Consider the following 23,038-nt stretch of genomic DNA (forward strand, 5'->3'; position numbering starts at 1 on the left):
GCCTCGTGGTGGCCGCCCTGCCACTCGGCGACGGGACCCACATTAAAATATGTTAATGCCTATTTACCATGCAGACCGCAGCGATTCAGGCAACACGGTGCAATCTTTATTCTGGCGGTCAGAAATGCCACGCCTTCGAATCCCCATTTGGGGAAACGTGGCGCAACACCTGTAGGGAGGGAGGGAGGAGGTGTTTTTCTCTGTGAAGGAGGGGGGAGTGGGGTTACAACGCCTCAGATTGGTTGGAGGGGGTGTGCTGGGAAGAGGTAAAGGATAAAGGTTTCAAACTTAGGTGGGGGGGGGGGGGGGGGGGAAGTTCAAATTTTCACGTTAGGTAATCCAGGGGTGAAAAGGGCAGGAATGATGTGCAATGCCTTTGGGGGAGTGAGAGAGGGCATGGAAAACTTATTTTATGCATTTTTATAAAATTAATATCCAATGTTCCTTTACATTTTAAATGTACATTGAGGGCTGTAAGCCCTTTAAAAATGGTGCCGGCGATGGTGCAATGTCACCAGACGCCATTGCCACGACGGATCGCCAGCCCCTTCACGGCATTGCGGGGGAGGTGGGCACCATGGCCATGCTAATAGGCCGCTTCATTTGAAATCGTGGCGGCTCCGCGACATGGTCCCCGTGCGTGTGGATTACATTTTTTTATGCCCGCCATCTATTTCGGCAGCGCAGTCTTAAATGCAGCCTATTGTGTTCCATTTTCTCTTGAAATGTGGATAATACCGTTAGGAGACACCACAACTTTTAATAATGTAAATGCAAACATTTCCTCAGGCCCTGAATGATCCACAAGTACTCAAGCAGAAAACTCATAGTTTAATTGATAATTTAAATCAGAGTTTTCGTTTTACATTCACTGCCGATTTGATTCATCCATCACTGGATTAAGAAAGAATTGCTGAAAATAGAGACATGTCGAAGCATTTTGTCTTGCACTCATCAGGACAAATCACAAGAATAACCAATGTAAGGGAAAACAACAATTTATACTGCATGAGAAGAGAGTGCTGATTGGTTGGCAAGTGAACTCTGATTGGTAGAGGTGTCGCCATGGAGAATGCACCAGTTTATGGTGACTGATAGTTAATTGCCAAGCTTTGTTTGAAATTTAGATCAGACAGCTTGACTCTGGTTGATCAAGGCATTGCCCTGAGGAATGAACCAGCGAATGGCTATCACTTATTTTGTTCAGCTGAAACAGACGCAATCTGTATACCTGCTCTTTCTGTCTGCAAAGAACAGGGACCTGTGTATTAATATATTTAGCTTCCAGTACACGCAAATGCGCCATGCTGCAAGCCCGAATGACAATCTTAAATTGGTTGTCAACATAATTCTTAGCACACTGTGGATTGTTTAGCAAATGTTGTCCAATCGCGCAATCACATCCAATGTTGGACGCAGTGTCTTGAATTTTGCAAGACGTGTCTCCATTTTCCGCAATTCTCAAGTTCTGTACTACCAAATGACTAAGAGAGAATTATTTTGAACAAAAATAAATACCATTTGGACAGAGTTGACGAAGAACTGGAAGAGTGCCAAATAGGTGTTTTCCAAAATTCATCAATGGAATTAGTCATACAGTTCATAAGGCTTTGATATTGTGCATTTCTATCATACAATCAACTGCACAGGACAGTTCAACAACATTTGGTATGAATGCACTAGTGTTTAATTTGGTCTTGGATATTAGTGTAAAATGGGCAGCGCGAATCAATAATTCATTTCAAACTCGGTTCGATCTCCTTTCCCATTGAACGCCCCATTATAAAAGACAGGGTATGGACTATCATGTGGTACTTTGTGGCACAGCTGCTGCTAAAAAAAAATCAGCTTTGCGGATGATTCTATTTAGAAATTCGTGCCTAGAGTTATAGAGCTGTTAAGCTACATGGTTGTGGCTTCATGTGGTCTTTCTTATGCAATTGAATGCAGAGTCCAAATGGAACATTTACTACTGTTTTCTGCTTTGGAAGTTTTAGGAATTGTCCTAGGTTACCTAGCATTAACTGGTAGCTTTTTTGTTGCTGGGGCAGAAGATTGTACAAAAGGACTTTTGGCTAACATTGCATGCATTACTGTGTTACATAGAATTACGTAGAATCTACTGCACAGAAACGAGCATTTCAGCTCGACAGGTCGACATAACCTCAAAATCAGAGCCAGACTTTTCAAGAGAAAGGTTAGGAAACACTTCTTCCCACAAAGGGTGGCAGAGGTATGGAACTCATTCCCACAAAAAGCAGTAGATGATAGCTCAATTAATAATTTTAAAACTGGGATTGATAGATTTTTGCCAGCTATGGCATAAAAGGATTTGGAACAAAGGCAGGTGGTTCAAGTTAGGATACAGATCAGCCATGATCTCATTGAATGGCAGAACAGGTTTGAGGGGCTGAATGGCCTCCTCCTGTTTCTATGCTCCTAACTGGTCTGTGCCAGTGTTTATACTCCATATATGCCTCCATACAACTTTGTCCCCCTATATCCCTATTTCCTTCTCCATCATATATGGATCAAGACTTCCCTTAAATGCATCAACGAAAGAAAGACTTGCATATACATAGTGCCTTTCATGACCGCGGGACATTCTAAAGCACTTTACAGCTAACTTTTGAAGTGCAGTCATTAGTGGAAGGTAAGAAATGTGGTGGCCAATTTGCAGACCCACGAACAGCTCCCACAAACAGCAATGTGACAATGACTAGATAATCCATTTTTGTGATGTTGATTTAGGGAAAAATATCAGCCAGCTCACCAGGTATAACTCCTGTCCTATTCTTCGAAATAGTGCCATGGGATTTTGATATCCTCCTGAGACAGCAGACAAGGCCTTGGTTTAATATTTCATCCAAAAGAAGGCACCTCCAACAGTCCAACACTCCCTCAGTACTGCACTAGAGTGTCAGCCTAGATTGTGTGCTCAAATGTCTGAAGTGGGACTTGAATCCACAACCTTCTGACTCAGAGTTGAGGGTGCTGCCCATTGAACCAGGCTAACAGTAAAAGGTGCGACCGTGTTTCAACTATTCCACGTGGTAGCGATTTCCACATTATCACCATTCTTTATTTCAAGAAATTACACTTTAAAAGAAAAATTTGAACTGTTTGTACCTATCTTATATTTAACCCTTCTTGTTTTCGACTCACACACAAGTCAAAACAGTTTCTTGACTCTATTCCTTTTTACTTTAATTTTTTATGAATGTATAACCAGTGCCTCTGCTTTGTCCTTCCTAGTTTCTAGTTGGAAATGCCATGTTTTAAATGAGAAAGTAAACCACAGCACTAACTGCCTGTTCAGATAGATGTTATGGATCCCGTGGCATCATTTAAAGAACAGAGAATTCTCTCAGTGACTTAGTCAACCAAAGCCATCAAAAATGAAATTAACTAGCTCATTACTAATTGTGGAATGTTATTGGCACAGAATGGCTGCCCTGTTTGCCAACATAACAACAGTTGGTCCATTCTCAAAGCAATTCACTTGAAGTGCTTGGAGACATTTCAACAAAGTGCTCAGGTATTCCATACATTTCTTTTCCTATGCACTGTGTGGAAAAGAAAACATCAAACCACTGGAGCAAGTCATGCAGAAAAGTAATGTTCATTAATAGTTTCAAATAGCACAGAGTGACTGGCAACAGGAATGATAGTTCAGTACATTTCGAATAAAGGGAAGATTTCTTTTTCGGGCAAGGTGTCTTTTAGCAGACTCCTTGACATTGAACTTGTGCTGAGAAACTAAAGATTTGAAACTCTTTTTAAACAATCAGCAAAAGCTATTTACCTAGATGCATCCTCCATACCAATTAATAACATTGTTGCAGTGTTTGAACGTCCCTCTGGGAAGATCTGCTGAATAAATATGGCACTGAAAGTTATGTATGCCATTATGATCAATATGTGGTCTTTGTAAAACAAAAGTTCTCGTAACATTATCATGTGGATTTTTTTCCCTGCTAACATAAATTAATAGGAGAAAAGCTGCCATTAATTCATTGGACAGCACAGCTCATAAATAGCATAACAGCTCCCTGGAAGAGGCAATTAATGATTTTATCGTTTGCGTAAAACCAGAACTCTTCATGTTTCCTTGCGTCCATTGTAGATCACATCTACACGAGGCCATACATTGCAGCAGTTTTATTTTCTTGCTGAATTCACAGCCAGATACTTACTTGCTATGAAAAATCTTTAGAATGTCTTAAAAGGAATTCACACTTTTTAAACTAGCAAGTGCTTCTCTCTTCTCCAACCCACATATTAAAATTCCATGCACGTGTCACGAGAGGGAGGTACCAAACTCTGTTTCCATTACAATTCATTTTCAATGCGTTCTTCTGGGTACCAAGCGATAACCACGGAAAATAATCATTTGCATGGTGTGGGGAAACATAATGACACATTGATCACTAGTAGACTAGGCACAAAACTTATCATGTGTTCTTCAAGGCTGTACTTCCCAACACTACACTGGTAAAGACATGTTATTCTTTCCAACCTAGCAGACCTGATTTGGAGCCGTTTTTCAGTGTCCATCAATCCGCTTCACAATTTTTCATTGCAGACAAATCCTTGAGGATCATATCATCTGACCAGATTTACTTTAAACGTACACAGAGGAACCTGAAACATCTGCAGTCATTTCATGTTTTAGCCCAATTGAATTGGATTGAACGCATTACCTTGTCTGATAATGTATTTGTGCTCAGATTAAGGCTTGTCCAGTCTAAAAAAGGAAGTGACTGTCATACCATATTTGTCCTTCAAAATCTTTCATTTTGTAGACTGCAAAGATACTAAAGCAAAGCACTGGTACAAAATAGGATCTTTAAAAGGATCTTTATGTGAAAGACAGTGAATGCATAAAGCTGAAATGAATACTGAGAAACTTAACACTTGAATTAAAACATCTGTTTAATAGGAATGAATTTAAAGTGTTTTTTGTGAACCAAGGTTCTATAAATGGGTAATAATTTGATTGGCTGTATGCTTATCAGGAGTAAGCTGCATTTATAATTGTTAGTGCCTGACAGGATAGAAAAAAGCTCGAGACAATATTTTGACTGCTGAATATTGTTCACCTGCTCTAGCTGGAAAGGATCAATAGTTATTAATGTCCAGGAAGTTATTGTACAAAGAGAAACATGAATTACTTACACTGCACGATAAGCTGCACAGCTGCTTCCCTTGGTTTCACGTTAAATCCATTATACTGGCTCGTTTGGCATTTGTATATTCCATTCATGTCCCTGGACACATTCACGATGCGTAGTAATCCATCATAGCTTTCCGTTTGCATGGAGCCATCGGGCATTGGGAGCTCCTTTTCCTTTTCCTTATCAAAGCGGGACCAAAGAATTATGGGTTTGGGCTTCCCAGAAACCAAACACTGCAGCTCCACCGTGTCGGCTTCTCGAGCAACCATTGGTGACCTTCCTTTTGGGACAGATAGAGTTGGCGGAACTTGTAAACAGAAATAAAAACAACTCAATTTCACCGACTGACTCTGCATCCCATTGCAGCATCATGAATTGAGTACTGGAAACAGAGGTTAAACAGCGATTAATTGGAAAATCACAACATCCATATTATTTATTAATAGCTCCCAGATTTCACTGTTTCACCTTATTGATCTGATCATAGCACACAAGGTTTTGGATAAGCGATGCAGGGGGGATGTGAGGAAGAACCTCTTTATGCAGCAGGTGGTAATGACCTGGAAGTCTGCCTATCAGGGTGGTGGAAGCGAAGGTTTCAAAAGGAAATTGGATGGGCACTTGAGGGAAATAAACTTGCAGGGCTACGGGCACACAGCAGGGGAATGGGACTGACTGGATTGCTCTACAGAGAGGCAGCATGGACTTCATGTGCTGAATGGACTCCTTCTGTGCCATAATGATTCTATGGGTTGAATTTTCCCCACTGAGGCGGGAAACAGGAGTCGGGACCGTTTTCAGTTCCCGAGCCCACCTCCAGTGGAAAACTGAATAAAGTCAAGATTTTCATGTCGGTGAGCCCTTGACTGGCATGGAGACAGGTTCCCTGTCGAAATCAGGGCAGCAGGTGGGATCTAGAAACTAGAGGAAAAATCAGGGCCTTCCAACTTCAGAGAAGCACCCGGCTACAGTATAAGGTAACTGGGAGGGTGCATCAAGAAAGTGCCGCCTCAGACACATTTTAAAACATTTCAGACAAAAAGCAGCCAGGCCATTGCTGTGGGATGAGGGAGGTGGGGGTTTTGGGGGGAGGCCCGTCTACAGGGAGGCCTTTGGCTGTACCCCCACCCAGGCAGGCAGGGAGGGCCTGGCCTGCCAGGAGTGCTGGTAATCCCAGCCTGCCAAGGGATGCCTGCTTCCAGGCAATTGATCTGTCCCCCCATCGCACCAGGAAACTGGAGGTTGACTGGAAAATCCCAGTCTGCCTCCATTACCTAACGTTAACGATTCTTTTAATGAGCCTAATTGCCTGCCCACAGGGCTAGGTGGGCCCCAAAACTGCGTCGGGCAAAATGATCACCATCGGGAATGGGGTTGGGAAGCTGGCACACTGCCCAGCCTCGTAATTTTCAGGCCCTGTACGCCTCCATTCCTGACATCAACAGGGACCGAAAATAGCGGATGCTCTGAGGATCATCTTCAAATACTCACTAGATACAGGCGAGGTACCAGAGGATTGGAGGTCTGCATACGTTGTATCATTGTTTAAAAAGGGTGCAAGGGATAAGCCAAATAATTATAGGCCGGTCAGTCTGACCTCGGTGGTGGGTAAATTATTAGAATCAATTCTGAGACACAGGATAAACTGCCACTTAGAAAGGCATAGATTAATCAGGGATAGTCAGCATGGATTTGTTACGGGAAGGTCATGTCTTACTAACTTAACTGAATTTTTTGAGGAAGTAACAAGGAGAATTGATGAGGGTAGTGAAGTGGATATTGCTTACATGGATGTTAGTAAGGTATTTGACGAGGTTCCACATGGCAGACTGGTCAGAAAAGTAAAAGCCCATGGAATACAGGGGAGTGTGACAAGTTGGATCCAAAATTGGCTCAGTGACAGGAAACAAAGGGTAATAGTCGACGGATGTTTTTGTGAATGAAAAGCTGTTTCCAGTGGCATTCCACAGGGGTCAGTTTTGGGTCCCTTGCTGTTTGTGGTATATATTAATGATTTGGACTTAAATGTGGGAGGCATGATTGGGAAATTTGCAGATGACACAAAATCGGCCATGTAATTGATAGTGAAGAGGATAGCTGTAGACTCCAGAATAATATCACTGGTTTGGTTAAGTGGGCGGAAAAGTGGCAAATGGAATTCAATCTGGAGAAGTGTGAGGGAATGCATTTGGGGAGGGCAAACAAAGTAAGGGAATACACAATAAAAAAGAGGATATTGAGAGGGGTAGAGGAAGTGAGAGACCTTGGAGTGCATGCCCACATGTCCCTGAAGGTGGCAGGACAGGTAGATAGAGTGGTGAAGAAGGCATATGGAGTGCTTTGAGAAAAACAAGAAATGCTGGAAATACTCAGCAGGTCTGGCAGCATCTGTGGAGAAAGAAGCAGAGCTAACGTTTCAGGTCAGTGACCCTTCTTCTCTCTACCTGTTCTTCTATCTCTCTCTCTCTTCTTCTGATCTCTCTAAAAGGGTCACTGACCTGAAACGTTAACTCTGCTTCTCTCTCCACAGATGCTGCCAGACCTGCTGAGTATTTCCAGCATTTCTTGTTTTTATTTCAGATTGCCAGCATCTGCATTATTTTGCTTTTATTATATGGAATGCATTCATTGATTGGCCAAGGCATATAATACAAAAGCAGGGAAGTGATGCTGGAACTGTATAAAATGCTGGTTAGGCCACAGTTGGAGTATTGTGTACAGTTCTGGTCACCACATTACAGGAAGGACATAATTGCTCTGGAGAGAGTACAGAGGAGATTTACAAGAATGTTGCCAGGGCTTGAAAATTGCAGCTATGGGGAAAGACTGGATAGGCTAGGATTGTTTTCCTTAAAACAGAGGAGGCTGAGGGGTGATTTAATTGAGGTGTACAAAATTATGAGGGGCCTAGATAGAGTAGACAGGAAGGACCTGTTTCCCCTAATGGAGAGGTCAATTACCAGGGGGCACAGATTTAAGGTGATTGGTCAAAGGAATAGAGGGGACATGAGGAAAACTTTTTCACCCAGAGGATGATGGGTGTCTGGAATTCACTGCCCAGATTGGTGGTGGAGGCAGAAACCCTCAACTCATTTAAAAGGTACGTGGACCTGCACCTGAAGTGCAGTAACCTGCAAGGCTACGGACCAGGTGCTGGAGGTGGAATTAAATTGGGTGGCTAGATTTTTCAGTTGGCACAGACATGATGGGCTGAATGGCCTCTTTCTGTGTCATAACTTTTCTATGGTTCTATTTAGTTCTATGTCTTTATGACATACTGACCCTCATCAGTATCTAGCTTGGTAGGCGGTACACAGTGCACGTGCAGATCTTTTGAATTAGAGGTGTCTTCATTATACTACGAAATGCTTAGCATGTAATTTTCTGTTGGTTTTTGCACAAGGAAGTTATTATGATAATAGAAAAAAAGCAAATTTGGCGAGAGGTTCCTTTGTCTCTTTGTTTACAGATAAACAGGTTCATAATGTTTAGTATGAAGATCAAATTCTGTTTCATTGCTCCAATCGTTGTGAGATCAGTAGCCACTATCATAGGAGTTTCCCAACCTTCAAATGCATGGTTTCAGTTGGAGTAGATGGATAGAGTCCATGATAAAGCGTTAGGCACTGTGAGCTATTTAATTATAACATTGGTACCTTGTGCTTTGCTGTGCTTGAACACAGTTGACATTTAGGGCACCAGAGAGAAAATTCTCTGTCACTGTCCTTTGCTGGATACAGAAAAAGAAATTCACTGCTGTTTTAACTAATAAGCAAGGATAGTATTTCGATGCAGATGATTAAAGCCTTTAGAGTAATAGAACATGGCCACCAAATGTCATTACTTATCCAGGCAAAAAAAACATAATGCAGATACATGGAGGCCTTATGTGTTTTTCAGAGTCTTTACTTCTCAATATTAAGAGGGCTGCCTTCTTCAAATTCTCAGTCTTCTTTTCTCTATCCCTAATAATGTTTAGAACATACACTAGAAGACATCTGAGGTCAAGTAGCTTATTTGTATGCTTAACAACAACTTGTATTTAAGCAGCACCTTTAACATAACAAAACGCCAACGCACTTCACAGAGGCATTATGAAATAAAATATGACATCAAGCCACATTGCTGATATTAGAGCAGATGAGGTGGGTTTTAGGGACTGTCTTAAAGGAGGTAGAGAAGCAGAGAGCTGTTGGAGGGAATTCCAGAGCTTAGGGCCTAGACAGCTGAAAGCAAGGCCACCAATGGGGGGGGGGGGGCGGGCGGTAGGGTGGGGGTGGGGGGTGCAATTAAAATCAGGGACGCTCAAGAGGCTAGAATTAGAGGAGCCGAGATATCTTGAAGGATTGTAGGACTGGAGGAGATTACAGAGATAAGGGTGGGCCAGGCCATGAAGGAATTTGAAAACAAGGATGAGAAATTTTAAATCAAGTCATTGTTTAACTGGGTGCCAGTATAGGTCAGCGAGCACAGGGGTGATGGGTGAACAGCATTTGATGCCAGTTAAGACATGGATAGCAGAGTTTTGGATGACCTCAAGTTTAGTAAGGGTAGAATGTGGAAGGCCAGCCAGGAGTGCATTGGAATAGTCAAAGGTATCGATGATGGTTTCAGCAGGAGAAGAGCTGAGGCAGGGGCGGAGATAGGTGATGTTATGGAAGTGGAAATAGCTGGTCTCAGTGCAGATATGTGGTTGAAAGCTCATCACGGGGTCAAATATGACACCGCGTTTGCAAACAATCTGGTTCAGCCTCAGACAGCTGCCAGGGAGATGGATTGAATCGGTGGCGAGAGAGCAGAGTTTGTGGCAGGGACCTAAGACAATGGCTTCAGTCTTCCCAATATTTAATTGGAGGAAATTTTTGCTCATCCAGTACTGGATGTTGGATAAGCAGTCTGTCTATTCAGAGGGTGTGGAGGGATTGAGAGAGGTAGTCTCACTAATTTGATTGAGTTTTTTGAGGAAGTGACGAAGATGATTGATGAAGGTAGGGCAGTGGATGTTATCTATATGGACTTTAGTAAAGCCTTTGACAAGGTCCCGCATGGTAGACTGGTACAAAAGGTGAAGTCACAAGGGATCAGAGGTGAGCTGGCAAGATGGATACAGAACTGGCTCTGTCATAGAAGACAGAGGGTAGCAGTGGAAGGGTGCTTTTCTGAATGGAGGGATGTGACTAGTGGTGTTCCGCAGGGATCAGTGCTGGGACCTTTGCTCTTTGTATTATATATAAATGATTTGGAGGAAAATGTAGCTGGTCTGATTAGTAAGTTTGCGGACGACACTAAGGTTGGTGGAGTTGCGGACAGTGATGAGGATTGTCAGAGGATACAGCAGGATATAGATCGATTGGAGACTTGGATGGAGAAATGGCAGATGGAGTTTATTCCGGACAAATGTGAGGTAATGCATTTTGGAAGGTCTAATGCAGGTGGAAAGTATACAGTAAATGGCAGAACCCTTAGGAGTATTGACAGGCAGAGAGATCTGGGTGTACAGGTCCACAGGTCACTGAAAGTGGCAATGCAGGTGGATAAGGTAGTCAAGAAGGCATATGGCATGCTCGCCTTCATCGGTCGGGGCACAGAGTATAAAAATTGGCAAGTCAGGCTGCAGCTGTACAGAACTTTAGTTAGGCCACACTTAGAATATTGTGTGCAATTCTGGTCGCCACACGACCAGAAGGACGTGGAGGCTTTGGAGAGGGTACAGAAGAAGTTTACCAGGATGTTGCCTGGTCTGGAGGGCATTAGCTATGAGGAGAGGTTGGATAAACTCGTTGTTTTCACTGGAACGACGGAGGTGGAAGGGCGACATGATGGAGGTTTACAAAGTTATGAGCGGCATGGACAGAGTGGATAGTCAGAAGCTTTTTCCTAGGGTGGACGAGTCAGTTACTAGGGGACATAGGTTTAAGGTGAGAGGGGCAAAGTTTAGAGGGGATGTGCGAGGCAAGTTCTTTACACAGAGGGTGGTGGAAGCAGGTTCCATAGAGACGTTTAAGAGGCATCTTGACAAATACATGAATAGGATGGGAATAGAGGGATAAGGACCCCGGAAGTGAAGAAGGTTTTAGTTTAGGCAGGCATCAAGATCGGCGCAGGCTTGGAGGGCCGAATGGCCTGTTCCTGTGCTGTACTGTTCTTTGTTCTTTGTGGTGGAGAGCTGGATATTGTCAGCATACAGGTGAAAACTGATCTGTTTTCAGATGATGTCACTGAGGGGCATCATGTAGATGAGAAATAAGAAAGGTCCAAGGAGACATCCTTGGGGGACACCAGAGGTAACTCAATATGGATATGAAGGCAGCTTCGTCAACACCCTGACCATGTAAGGTCCAAGTCAACAATGGGGTAGTGGGAGATATATTGAAGGTTGAGTCAGGGGAGTGAATCATTTAAGAGGGGATAATAGAGCTAGAGGAGATACAATGGAACTTAATTTGGCAACAGAAGACATAATGGTATTACATGGAAAATGCTCTGCCTAGGAAAAGGTAACCAGTGAAGTTCCAGATAGTTATGCTATTGAACTCCATTTATAAATAATATGGGACAGAATTTTAGCAGTAATATTAAATTTGCTGAAGACACAAAACTCTTTGGGCAAGTAATGAAAAGAAACTAACTTTTTTTTCACAGTGACTTGGATCAATGTAGATATATGTGGTATAGATGTTGTCTAGGGTGCTGAGAAAAATCCTTGCTCTCTTTGACTATTACCAACCACTTAAACTTAAACCAGAACTAGCAGAGGTGCCTTGGTTTCAAAGCTCAGCCAAACAACAATGCAATACTTTCTCATCACTGCACCAGAGTAACAAGGTAAATTATGTGTTGAATTCCTGGTGTGGGGCCTCAATCTACAGGTGCTGAAACTGCTGGAGGTGGAGAGTGGGCATGCCAAGTGACAGGGGCTGGAATTTGGAGTTTAACCTGGTTAGGTTTCTTGCTAATTTAACTTCTGCCCTAAATTCTGAATTTGATGATATATGTTATAACATCAGAACATAAAATCTACCACAAGATAATTGCCTAGTCTTGTAAATTAAACAATAGCTATCATGTGTATGTGTAACATTTGTAGAGTTTTCAATGTATAACTGATATATGGTAACACTGGCAATGGGTAATAAAAAAAAACATTGCCACACATGCTGTTCTTCTGATTACAAGGTAACAGTATGGAAAAGTGTATGTGGAAACTATCATTCATGTCTATGTAACCCTAGTCTCCCTGTGTCCATTCATGTATGCATTTTGACTGCCAACTGGACCCAAGCTCACTACTTCGATCTCCATGTTCCTTTTCTTTACCCACTTGGACCCTTCTCTCCTGTTCCCTCACCTACCTATGATCCAGTCATGCCTCCTTTCATTTCTTCTCTCTCGGGCACTTTGCCCCCACCCTAACCCAACCTAAAGTTCCTTTCCCAATCCTTTGCTACTCCTCAACCATCACACTGTTTTGCCACTATCCCAGACTCAACTGCCTCTTGAATAAGCCCCCAGCTTCCCTTTGTGCCTCTCTCAGCATTCTCTGAAGGTCCACTGAAGCATTAATTGCTGCCTCCTTATGAGCAGCAAACTCAACTATCTCATTCTACTTTCTCACAAACCTTTCCACCCAGCACGCTTGCTGGGGACTAATCTTATCAACCTCCTTCCCTGTCATCCCTCTCATTGCTAACCCTGTGGACTTGGTTAACAAATCAGCAAATTACCGCCCCTCTGCCTCTCCCTCCTGAATGTCCATTCACTTGGGAACAAGGCCTTTGCTATCCATGACCTTATTGCATTGACATCATGGTCTTGATGGAAACTTGACTGTCCAACTGTCCTGATGACTCCTTCTTTGGCTTGGTCTTATTTTTTTGTCTGATTATGCTCCTGTGAAGTTCCTTGGGATGTTTTACTATGCTGATGGCACTACATAACAGCAGTAGCTGTTGTTGTTTTAGAAAGAGGAACAGGGTGTGAAGAAGTGTACAACATAACCACCCTATTCTTATAGCAGCAGGAGGAAACCATCAAATCATTCACAGTCTGTGGTATTCCACAGCCCTAGCAACTGGATAACAGAATGTCAGCAACATCCAACTCTCCCAACAACTAGAAGCCAACATGAGGTTCATGGCCTCACCATGTCACACACTTTAAACAGTCGCCTATGCCATCTTATCCTTTAAATTGAAGAAGGACAATGATAGAGAAATTGAAAAGTGATGTTACAGTTAAGAAAATAAAAACTGCCCAAAAACTAATCTGGGATATAATCACCATCTCAACCTTGGTTGAGTACTCACCGGTACTGCTGGAGATGTTCACATCAATGCTGATGTCAGGTACAACCTGACTATTTAGAGATGCTACACAAGTATACGTCCCAAAATCTGTGAATCTCAGGTCGATAATGTCCAGACTGGTCGTGCCGGGTGAGACATCTGGATCTGTTGTGGAAATAACCATCCTTTCCGAGCTCCGAAGTGGACGTCCATTCTTGAACCAAGAGAAAGCCAACTCATCCGGGGGAATGGCCTCCACTTGACAGGAAATTTTAACTTCACGGCCAATCTGAATGTTGTCATCATCATGGTATGGATCTGGTGTAATCCAAAAACGTCCCTTTTTCAGAGCTAGGATAAAGAGAACAGCTGATGTTCAATAGGTTTTATTACAGAAATCACAATAAGAATTAAGCAGCTATCCCATACACATTGTTGGGAGGGAGAATATAACTCATGTCTAATGTGCGTGAATGACATCAGTGGTAACGTCCAGAGTAAGCCACTAGATCACCTATACACATCAGACGTGTGAATTCCTCATCGATACGTGAAATTCAGATTGTAGGGCTGATCAATATTTAATTCATTAAATTTAACAATATTGCTTCTCCATAACTGAATGGCTAAATTCTTTACCCCATATGGTACTGAGATGCAAGGACCAGGAACATCCAATTTTGTTCTTTGGCCTCTGCAGAGCTAGCTGATTTCAATAAGTGAGGCATGGAACAAGACAGTAATTGGGAATGATGTTTGGATGGTCACACAAGGTGCCTAATTATCTAGCCTCACACAGGAAGAATGGTCACTGGGACAAGAGCTGCGAGTAATTCTGGAACAGTACCTCAATATTAGCACAAAGTAGAGAATGCCTCACTAAACAAACCTGGTCACATTTTTTGATACAGTTCAATCACATGGAATATTAAATTAATTTTAAGACCAGAATACCATGAAGCATCTTTTTCAAACAGCAGCATTAGAATAGTGAAATAAAGTGCAAACTGAAAATTTTAATAAACCTTTTTGCTGGTAGAGGGTTGGAATCCACTGGCTTTGTATTATTGGCTAAAAACTTACAATGACATAGGCATGATGGGTCGAATGGTCTGATTCTGTGCTGTATGATTCTATGATAAGTAATTAATTATTCATGTTTTACCATTTTTTTTAACCTTTCAAGATCCCGGCATATCTAAAGTTTACTCATTGTGGATACTTTCATATAAACTAATGGACATCATTGGCAACGATATTGAATCGAGTCTTACTATCAAAAAAATGAAATAAAGCAAAATTGAGGTGGAATTCTCTGTGTTCAGCATATGACTACGTGGGTGTTGAGTCACTGTGGCTCAAAGGACATATTATGCCATTCAGCTTCTAGTAAAAATGGGCTTTGTGAATCTGTCTGCCTTAAATAGAAATAGATCACAGAAAATAGATTCTTCCTGTTCAAGGTTGGACTTGAAAAGAGCTGGGACCAATATCCTTGTGGGCTGGTGGTGGAGGGTTTAAACGAATTCATCAGCGGTTGGGCACTAGGTTAAAGTATTAAAAATAGAAACAAGGTACACAGAGAACTGGGAGACACAGTCAGAGTTATAAATAATACAGAATTAGGTAGGATCATAGGAAATACAAAGTCTAAGTTAGGTCTGGAGTAACAGAAAATGCTGGAAATACTCAGCAGGTCTGGCAGCATCTGAGGAGAAAGAAACAGAGTTAATATTTTAGGTTTGTTTTTATTTTAGATTTCCAACATTCTCAGTATTTTGCTTTTATTTTAGGTTTAGAATACATGTGTATAAATGCACGAAGTGTAATTAATAAGGTTGGTGAGCTGCAGTCGCAAACAGCCATGTGAGAATTTGATGTACTGATGATAACTGAGATATGGTTAAAAAAGGGAAGCATTGGATGCTTAATATTCCTGGATACAAGGTATTCAGGAAAGATGGAAGTAACAAAAAGGGTAGCAGTTTTGACTAAGGAAAATATTTTAGTGCTAAAAAGACAGTGTCCTTGAGGGGCAAAAGACAAATTTTATTGGGTTGGAGCTAAGGAACAAAGAAGCTATTACATTTCTTAATTTATTTTATAACCGTCAAATAGTGGGAAGGAGGTGGAGGAGCAGATTTGCCGAGAAATTACTGAGAGGTATAATAACTATTGTCATGCCACCTGCCAAGAATGAGGCATATTAATTTTGTCATATGAACATTGATTTTAAACTGTTGCTGGAGTGAAGAAAGGAGTTGTTTAAAAAAAACACTAGGCTGGAAGGACATTTGCATACTAAGAGATGCTGTTCCAATTAACCCAAATGGATTTTGATCACCAGACATTGCAGGTATAAGGAACAGCATTCCAGCGACTGCTAAGGTGATTACAATCCACAAAGTCAGAACTGGTTAAACCAGCTGGTCACATGACTAACTGGCTGGTCCAGGTTTTTTTGAACTAGCTACAGGACAGTTTGAATTCAGAAGGCTGTTCGAACTGGAAACTGCAACAAGGAAGCCTCTCTCTCTCTCGCACTTTTTCCCAAGCCCACCGGACCCACAGAAGACATGTAAACCTCAAGAGAGAAAAGACTCCACAATCGAAGCAAGTTGAAGCGTGAACTGGGCCCCAACAAACAGCAGGACTGACTGGCAACCAAAGACTCCACATTGAATTTAAAGGATTGTAACTACCATCTATTGCCTCAAACTTTTCCTCTTTATTCTTCTCTACTTTTCTGTCTCTATCTGCATGTGTGTTTATCGCATATGCATGCTAGCGTGGTCACGTTGCATATTTGTGGTCATTAACCGGGTTAGCGTTTAAGATGAATAAACTTCTACCTTTCTTGTTTAAAATCTAAGAAAACCTGTCTGAATTGATTTCTTTGCCTTACAATTGGAAAGCAGTGAACAAGGATTCACTATGGGGGAGCTAAAACACAGTGTTTAAAAATTAAACCCTATTACAGTTAAACCAGGCAAAGGCTGAGAAGGAACCTTCTCAGCAGTGATAATGGGAGTCTTTACTACTGCAATATTGAAGGGGCAATGATTGTGTTAAGGACAGAGAAAGGGAAGAATTTTCTTGATCAGTATATTTCTTGCCCAACAAGAAGAGAGGCATTGCTGGGGGAATAAAGTGGGTCAATTAGAGAATATCACAGTCGGGGAGCATCTTGAGAATAGTGACTAAGGTTAGTTATGGGGAAAGATAAGGAGTAATCCAGAAGAGAAGCACTTCACTGGAGGGGGGCTAATTTTATCAAATGAGGAGGGATCTGACTGAGGTAAACTGGAGTCAAAGCCTGGCAGGAAGAAATGTACAGGAGCAATGGATGGCCTTTAAAAGGAAGACAGTTCAGGCATAGTTGAGATACATTCCCACAAGGGCGAAAAGGACTGAAACCAAAGCCAGAGCTCTCTGGATGGCAGAAGAGTTACAGAGTCAGATGAGGCAGAAAAAGGGGTTGTATGACAGGCTTTCTAATGCAAGGGAGAATTAGACCGAGTATAAAAAGTACAGAGAAGAAGTGAAAAAGAAACTAAGAGAGATAGTATGAGAATAGATTGGTAGCTAATATAGAAGGGAATCTGAAGATCTTCTACAGGCATATTAACAGTAAAAAGGTTGTCAGAGGAGCAGTGGGGCCAATTAGAGACAAAAATGGAGATATGTTGGTCTAGGCAGAAGACATGGCTAAGGTACGAATTGAATACTTTGCATCGGTGTTTACCAAATACGAGAACTTTGCCAAAGCTACAGTAAATGAGGAGGTTTCCAGGATACTGGATGAGATAAAAATAATAAAGAGGAGGAGGTACGAGAAAGGCTGGCAGTACTTAAAGAAGATAAGTCATCTGCTCCATTTGGGATGCATCCTAGGATGCTGAAGGAAGTAAGGGTAGATATTGCAGGAGGTGCTACTACCCTCAATCTTCCAATGCTCCTTCATTACAATGGTGTTGCTAGAGGGTGGGAGGATTGCAAATGTTAGACCCTTGTTCACAAAAAGGGGAAAAGAATAAACCTGGCAATTACTCGTCAGTCAGTTTAAAGTTGGTGATGGGGAAGCTTTTAGAAACAATAAGCCGAGAGATAATTAACAGCCACTTGGACGAGCATGGAATAAAAAAAAGGCAGAGAGATTTGTTAAGAGAAAATTGTGTTTGACTAATGATTGAATTTTATGACGAGGTAACAGAGAGAGTGGATGAGGACCATGTAGTTGAAGATATGCATATGAACTTTCAAAAAACGATTGCTAAAGTACCACATTTTAGACTTGTTAGCAAAACTGAAACCCGTGGGATAAAAGGGCAGTAGCAACATGAATATAAAATTGCCTAAGGAATAGAAAACAGAGAGTTCCGACTCGAGGGAGGTATATATTGGAGTTCCCCACAGTTCACTAGGACCACTGCTGTTTTTGATTTACATTAACAACTTGGACTTGGGGGTAAAGGGCACAATTTTGAGATTTACAGATGGCATGAAACTCAGAAGTGTAGTAAACAGTGAAGAAAATAGTAATAGACTTCAAGAGAACATACATAGGCTGGTGAAATGGGTAAAAACATGACTGATGAAATTCAAAGCATAAACGTGTGAGGTGATACATTTTGGTAGGAAGTATGAGGAGAAACAATACATGCAAAATAGTACAATTTTATAGGGGATGCAAGAAGTGAGAAACCTAGGAGTGTTTGTGCAAAAATCTTTTAAGGTGGCAAGACATGCTAACAAAGCAGTTAATAAAGCATATGGGATCCGTGGCTTTATAAATAGAGACATAGAGTACAAAAGGCAGGGAGTTATGCTAATCCTATATAACCACAAAGTCAGCCACAGCTGAAATACTGGGCTGGATTTTACGTCGGGCAGACGAGAGCTAGCCACCGACGTAAAAGTCGGTAGCGAACCCACTTCTGCCTAGCCTGGGGATCCGTCCTGCATTTTACGGGTCCCCAGGCCATTAATTGGTCCGAGGCGGTACTTCCACCCTTTTGAGGGAGGAAGTCCCGCCTCATTGAGCTGCTGGCCAATCATCGGGCCGGCAGCTCAGTTCTAGCAGTGCCACTGGGAGCGGTGGCCACTGCTGGGACTGCAGCCCAGCCGAGGACATGGAGCCAGGAGTGCAGGTAAGTTTGGTCTGCCTCGCCGGGGGTCATCGGTCGGGCCCTGGTGAGGCAAGAGTGGTCGTTTGGGAGATGTGGGGGGGTCCTGGAGGTACTTGGGGAAGTGGTGGTAGCCCCAATCGGGCACCCTATGCCCGTTAGTCAGGGCCCAACCCCGGGACGCTGAGAGGCTGCCAGCTTTCACTGGGCAGCCTTTCCCGGCTCCAGGACACCCACTTGCCATGGGTAAAATCCCCATAGAGGCAGACGAAGGCCCTTAAGTGGCCATTAATTGGCCACTTAAGGGCCTTGATTGGACTGGGGCAGGCGGCCTGTTTTTCACCAGATCCCCTGCCCTACGTAAAGTGGGACAGAGGCAGGAGCGGGTCAGGAAGGCCTCCTGGAGCCTCCTGCTCCATTTTACACCACCGCCTGCCACCATTCGGCTCACTGGGGTGGCGTAAAATTCCGGCCACTGCGTCCAATTCTGGTCACCCCACTTTAGAAAGGACATGAATGTTTTGGAGAGGGTTGAGAAGAGATTTACTGGAATGGCTTCAGGGATGAGGGGTTACAGTTACATGAATAGACTGGAGAAGCTAGGGTTGTTCTACTTAGAGCTTAGAAGGCTAATAGGAGACTTGATAGAGGCATTTAAAATCATGTAAGGTTTATATAGTATAAATAAAGAGAAACTGTTCCCAAACTGAAATTGAAGGGTCAATAACAAGAGGGCACAGATTTAAGGTGATTGGTCAAACAACCAGGGGTGACACAAGGAACACCGTTTTTTACACATTGAGTAGTTAGGATTTGAAATACCTGCCTGATAAACTGGTGGATACAGATCCAATAGTAGCCTTCAAAAGGGAATTGGATAACTATTTGAAGGAGAAATAAATTGCAGGAAATGGGGAAAGAGCAGGGGAGTGGGGCTAACTAGAGGCAGATTTAAAGTTCTGTGGTTCTATGATTCTATGGTTAGTTACATGACACTCCCAAAAAAGTTTCACACCAGTAAAAATATTTCAAATGTTTACGCATATGTAAAAAATTGCCTTTTGGCCTGGGTTCAATAGAGCAACTAGAAGGATATAGAATTTCAAAATAACAATGTTTAAAGGCAAAATATGGCATCAAGAAATGCATGTTCCAATTTTTCTTTCACTTGTAGGGTCACTGTCCTTGACATCACACTGCATGGAACTACTGGCAATGGATCATCCATCATACATGTCACCGTCAGCTGTAGAAAATTAACTTTGAAGGGATATGGGGATAGTGTGGGAAGGTGGATTGAGGTAGAAGATCAGCCATGATCTTGTTGTATGGCAGGGCAGGCTCAAAGGGCCAAATGGCCTACTTCAGTTCCTATTTCTTATGTTATGTTAAATGCATTGCCATCATCATCACCAACAACTTGCATTTATATAGAGCTGTTAATACAGAAAAACACAAGCTCTACATAGAGGCATAAGGAACAAAAATTGATGCCAAGCCGAAGAGTGAGATATCAGGAGGAGTGACCAAATCTATGAATAAAGAGGGTTTTAAAGAAGGGTAGGGAGGCGGGGAGACTGTGGGCTTTAGGGAAGGAATTCCACAATGTAGGGTTTGGTTGTTGAAAGCACAGCTGTCAATGGTAGAGTAAAGGGAGGGAGAGATGGATGCACTAGGAGACCTCGGTCGGCAAAGGCAGGAGTAATGGGCCAAGCAGGAGTTGGTGTGGGATAGTGTACAGGCAGTAGAGTTTGGATAAACTGATTACCCAGAGCTGAAGTTGAGAGACCAGCCAGGGGAGCAATGCAATATTTATATCTAGGGATGACAAAGTCATGAATGAGGGTTTTAGTAGTAGGTGGAATTACAGGTGGAAGCTTATCCCATGTTGGTGGAAGTGTATAGATGAGGAAAAGGAAAGAATCAAAGATTTATCCTTGGTGGATTCCCAAGTGACAATGTAAGTATGGGAATGAATTCTATTGCTCGAAATGCTCTAGCTATGGTCAAGTAAGTAAATGTGGATCCAAGTGAGGGCAGTGACAGTGAGCTGCGCAACAGAGGAGGGATGTTAGAAGAGGATAATATTGTTGACTGTGGTTATCTCCATACAATATTTTGACTTTATATCATAATGTTTTAAAATACAAACCACCTTCATGAGCTTAAACCCACCTGCCGCCACCATGGATTGGCTCTAAGTTTATACATTTCTTTTCTCAAAGTGGGAGCCATAGGCTTAAAAGTAAGTATTATGATGCTAAAAAAAAAACTGCATGAACAAAAGGGTGAATTCCCCGATTGGGGACTCCCAGGGAAAGTGATACTCATAGGTAGCATTAATGGTGTCATCTGAGAACCACACACAATTTACCATCCAAAATGGAATCCAACCTTTTGAATGCCTGGTCTTACAGATCCCGCATTATCTTATGCAAGGTTAGGGCTGATTGGCCTCCTTCTGTGCTTTAATTTGAATAGTCAATACTCTATATAAAAATAGTTCTGGAATCTGATGACCTCCATACTTGACATTTCAATGACCACACACAGGGGACACACTATCTGTTGATGTACGCTAATTCAAGGCATCCAGTACATAGCAGAGTACAGGTTTATAACAGATGATATCAAAGTGTCACAGTATTAATTATCAGACTGTTAGACTAGATCTTTGACAGACCGGTTAATGTTTTGACCAGTGTGGTCCTGTATTTATTTATTTTTAATCTATCTTGGCTAGCAGGTTTGTTTTGTTAGTTCCCTTGAGTGATTATTAAAATTAGTGTATAACTCCATAATAAAAGCACTGATAGTTTGGATACTATTCAGATACTGTTCAGTCAGATCAGAAATGGGATTGTTTGAAAAATTCAGGTCAACAATAAAACTAACTCTATATCAATCAGTAGTATATGCCCTTTCCACAGAACCCCTCCGCAAATGCAATATATAGATGAAAATGAAACAGTTATTTGGAAGATAGGTGTATGTCGTAATAACCACACTTTAGGAACAATAGATTGACCGGAACAATAGATTGTTGTAGGTAGGAGTTTACAGAATACAATAAGCATGATTCAATCCAAGCGGAACAGCCTGACCCAGTAAGAGAACCATTTATCTCTGTCACATTTGTGCATTCAGCTTGAGTCAGCAAGATCTGAGGGGGCTAAAAAGCGAAGTACCTCCAGGAATCAGTGGTGAGCACAATTTGTCTCTTCATGTTACTGACAAAGTGCTACAAAGAGCAAGTGTACGTGAAAGAGAGGGAACTATTAGCTCAGTGTAGCTTGAAATTAGAGTAAAATTTTACCCCTCATGCTTCAGTAATATTCTTTAGTATCCAATTGCAAAACTCTCATACAGGTCATTCAATACATTCACTTTCCCTCCTAGCTTAGTATTATTGCAGTGAATATATTGCTCAGCATGATAGAGCCTCCCTCAAATGGCTCGGAACGCATACTGTCCATCCGACTGCTCACCACCTCTGGTCCAGTACACCTACTCAGCATCTATGCTCCAACACTCTGTTCCGCACCTGAAGCTAAAGACCAGTTCTATGAACAACTCCATAACATCATTAGCAGCATCCCCAACACCGAACACCTATTCCTGCTGGGGGACTTTAATGCCAGGGTTGGGGCCGACCATGACTCATGGCCCTCCTGCCTTGGGCGCTATGGCGTTGGAAGGATGAATGAGAACGGGCAGAGACTGCTTGAGTTGTGTACCTATCATAACCTCTGCATCACCAACTCGTTCTTTCACACTAAACCCTGTCACCAGGTTTCATGGAGGCACCCAAGATCACGTCGTTGGCACCAGCTAGACCTCATTGTCACAAGGCGAGCCGCCTTAAACAGTGTTCAAATCACACGCAGCTTCCACAGTGCGGACTGCGACACCGACCACTCCCTGGTGTGCAGCAAGGTTAGACTCAGACCAAAGAAGTTGCATCATTCCAAGCAGAAGGGCCACCCGCGCATCAACACGAGCAGAATTTCTCACCCACAGCTGTTACAAAAATTTCTAAATTCACTTGTAACAGCCCTTCAAAACACTCCCACAGGGGATGCTGAGACCAAGTGGGCCCACATCAGAGACGCCATCTATGAGTCAGCTTTGACCACCTACGGCAAAAGTGCGAAGAGAAATGCAGACTGGTTTCAATCTCATAATGAAGAGCTGGAACCTGTCATAGCCGCTAAGCGCATTGCACTTTTGAACTACAAGAAAGCCCCCAGCGATTTAACATCCGCAGCACTTAAAGCAGCCAGAAGTACTGCACAAAGAACAGCTAGGCGTTGCACAAACGACTACTGGCAACACCTATGCAGCCATATTCAGCTGGCCTCAGACACCGGAAACATCAGAGGAATGTATGATGGCATGAAGAGAGCTCTTGGGCCAACCATCAAGAAGATCACCCCCCTCAAATCTAAAT

General features: G+C 42.5%; 1 protein-coding gene across 3 annotated transcripts in view; it reads right to left on the reverse strand.

The window, feature by feature from the left end:
• Positions 1-23,038, reverse strand: part of mdga2a (MAM domain containing glycosylphosphatidylinositol anchor 2a) — a 990,949-nt gene that overhangs the window by 485,039 nt on the left and 482,872 nt on the right. For 2 of the 3 annotated variants that reach the window (XM_068038888.1, XM_068038887.1), the window contains 2 exons: positions 13,484-13,813; positions 5,179-5,484 (listed from right to left, as the gene is read on the reverse strand). In XM_068038888.1, coding sequence (XP_067894989.1) covers positions 5,179-5,484; positions 13,484-13,813 — 636 coding nt within the window. The remainder of the gene's footprint in view (positions 1-5,178; positions 5,485-13,483; positions 13,814-23,038) is intronic. The other variant, XM_068038889.1, reaches the window with a different exon arrangement.

Source organism: Heterodontus francisci, chromosome 9 (assembly GCF_036365525.1).
Source record: "Heterodontus francisci isolate sHetFra1 chromosome 9, sHetFra1.hap1, whole genome shotgun sequence".
Lineage (NCBI taxonomy): Eukaryota > Metazoa > Chordata > Chondrichthyes > Heterodontiformes > Heterodontidae > Heterodontus > Heterodontus francisci.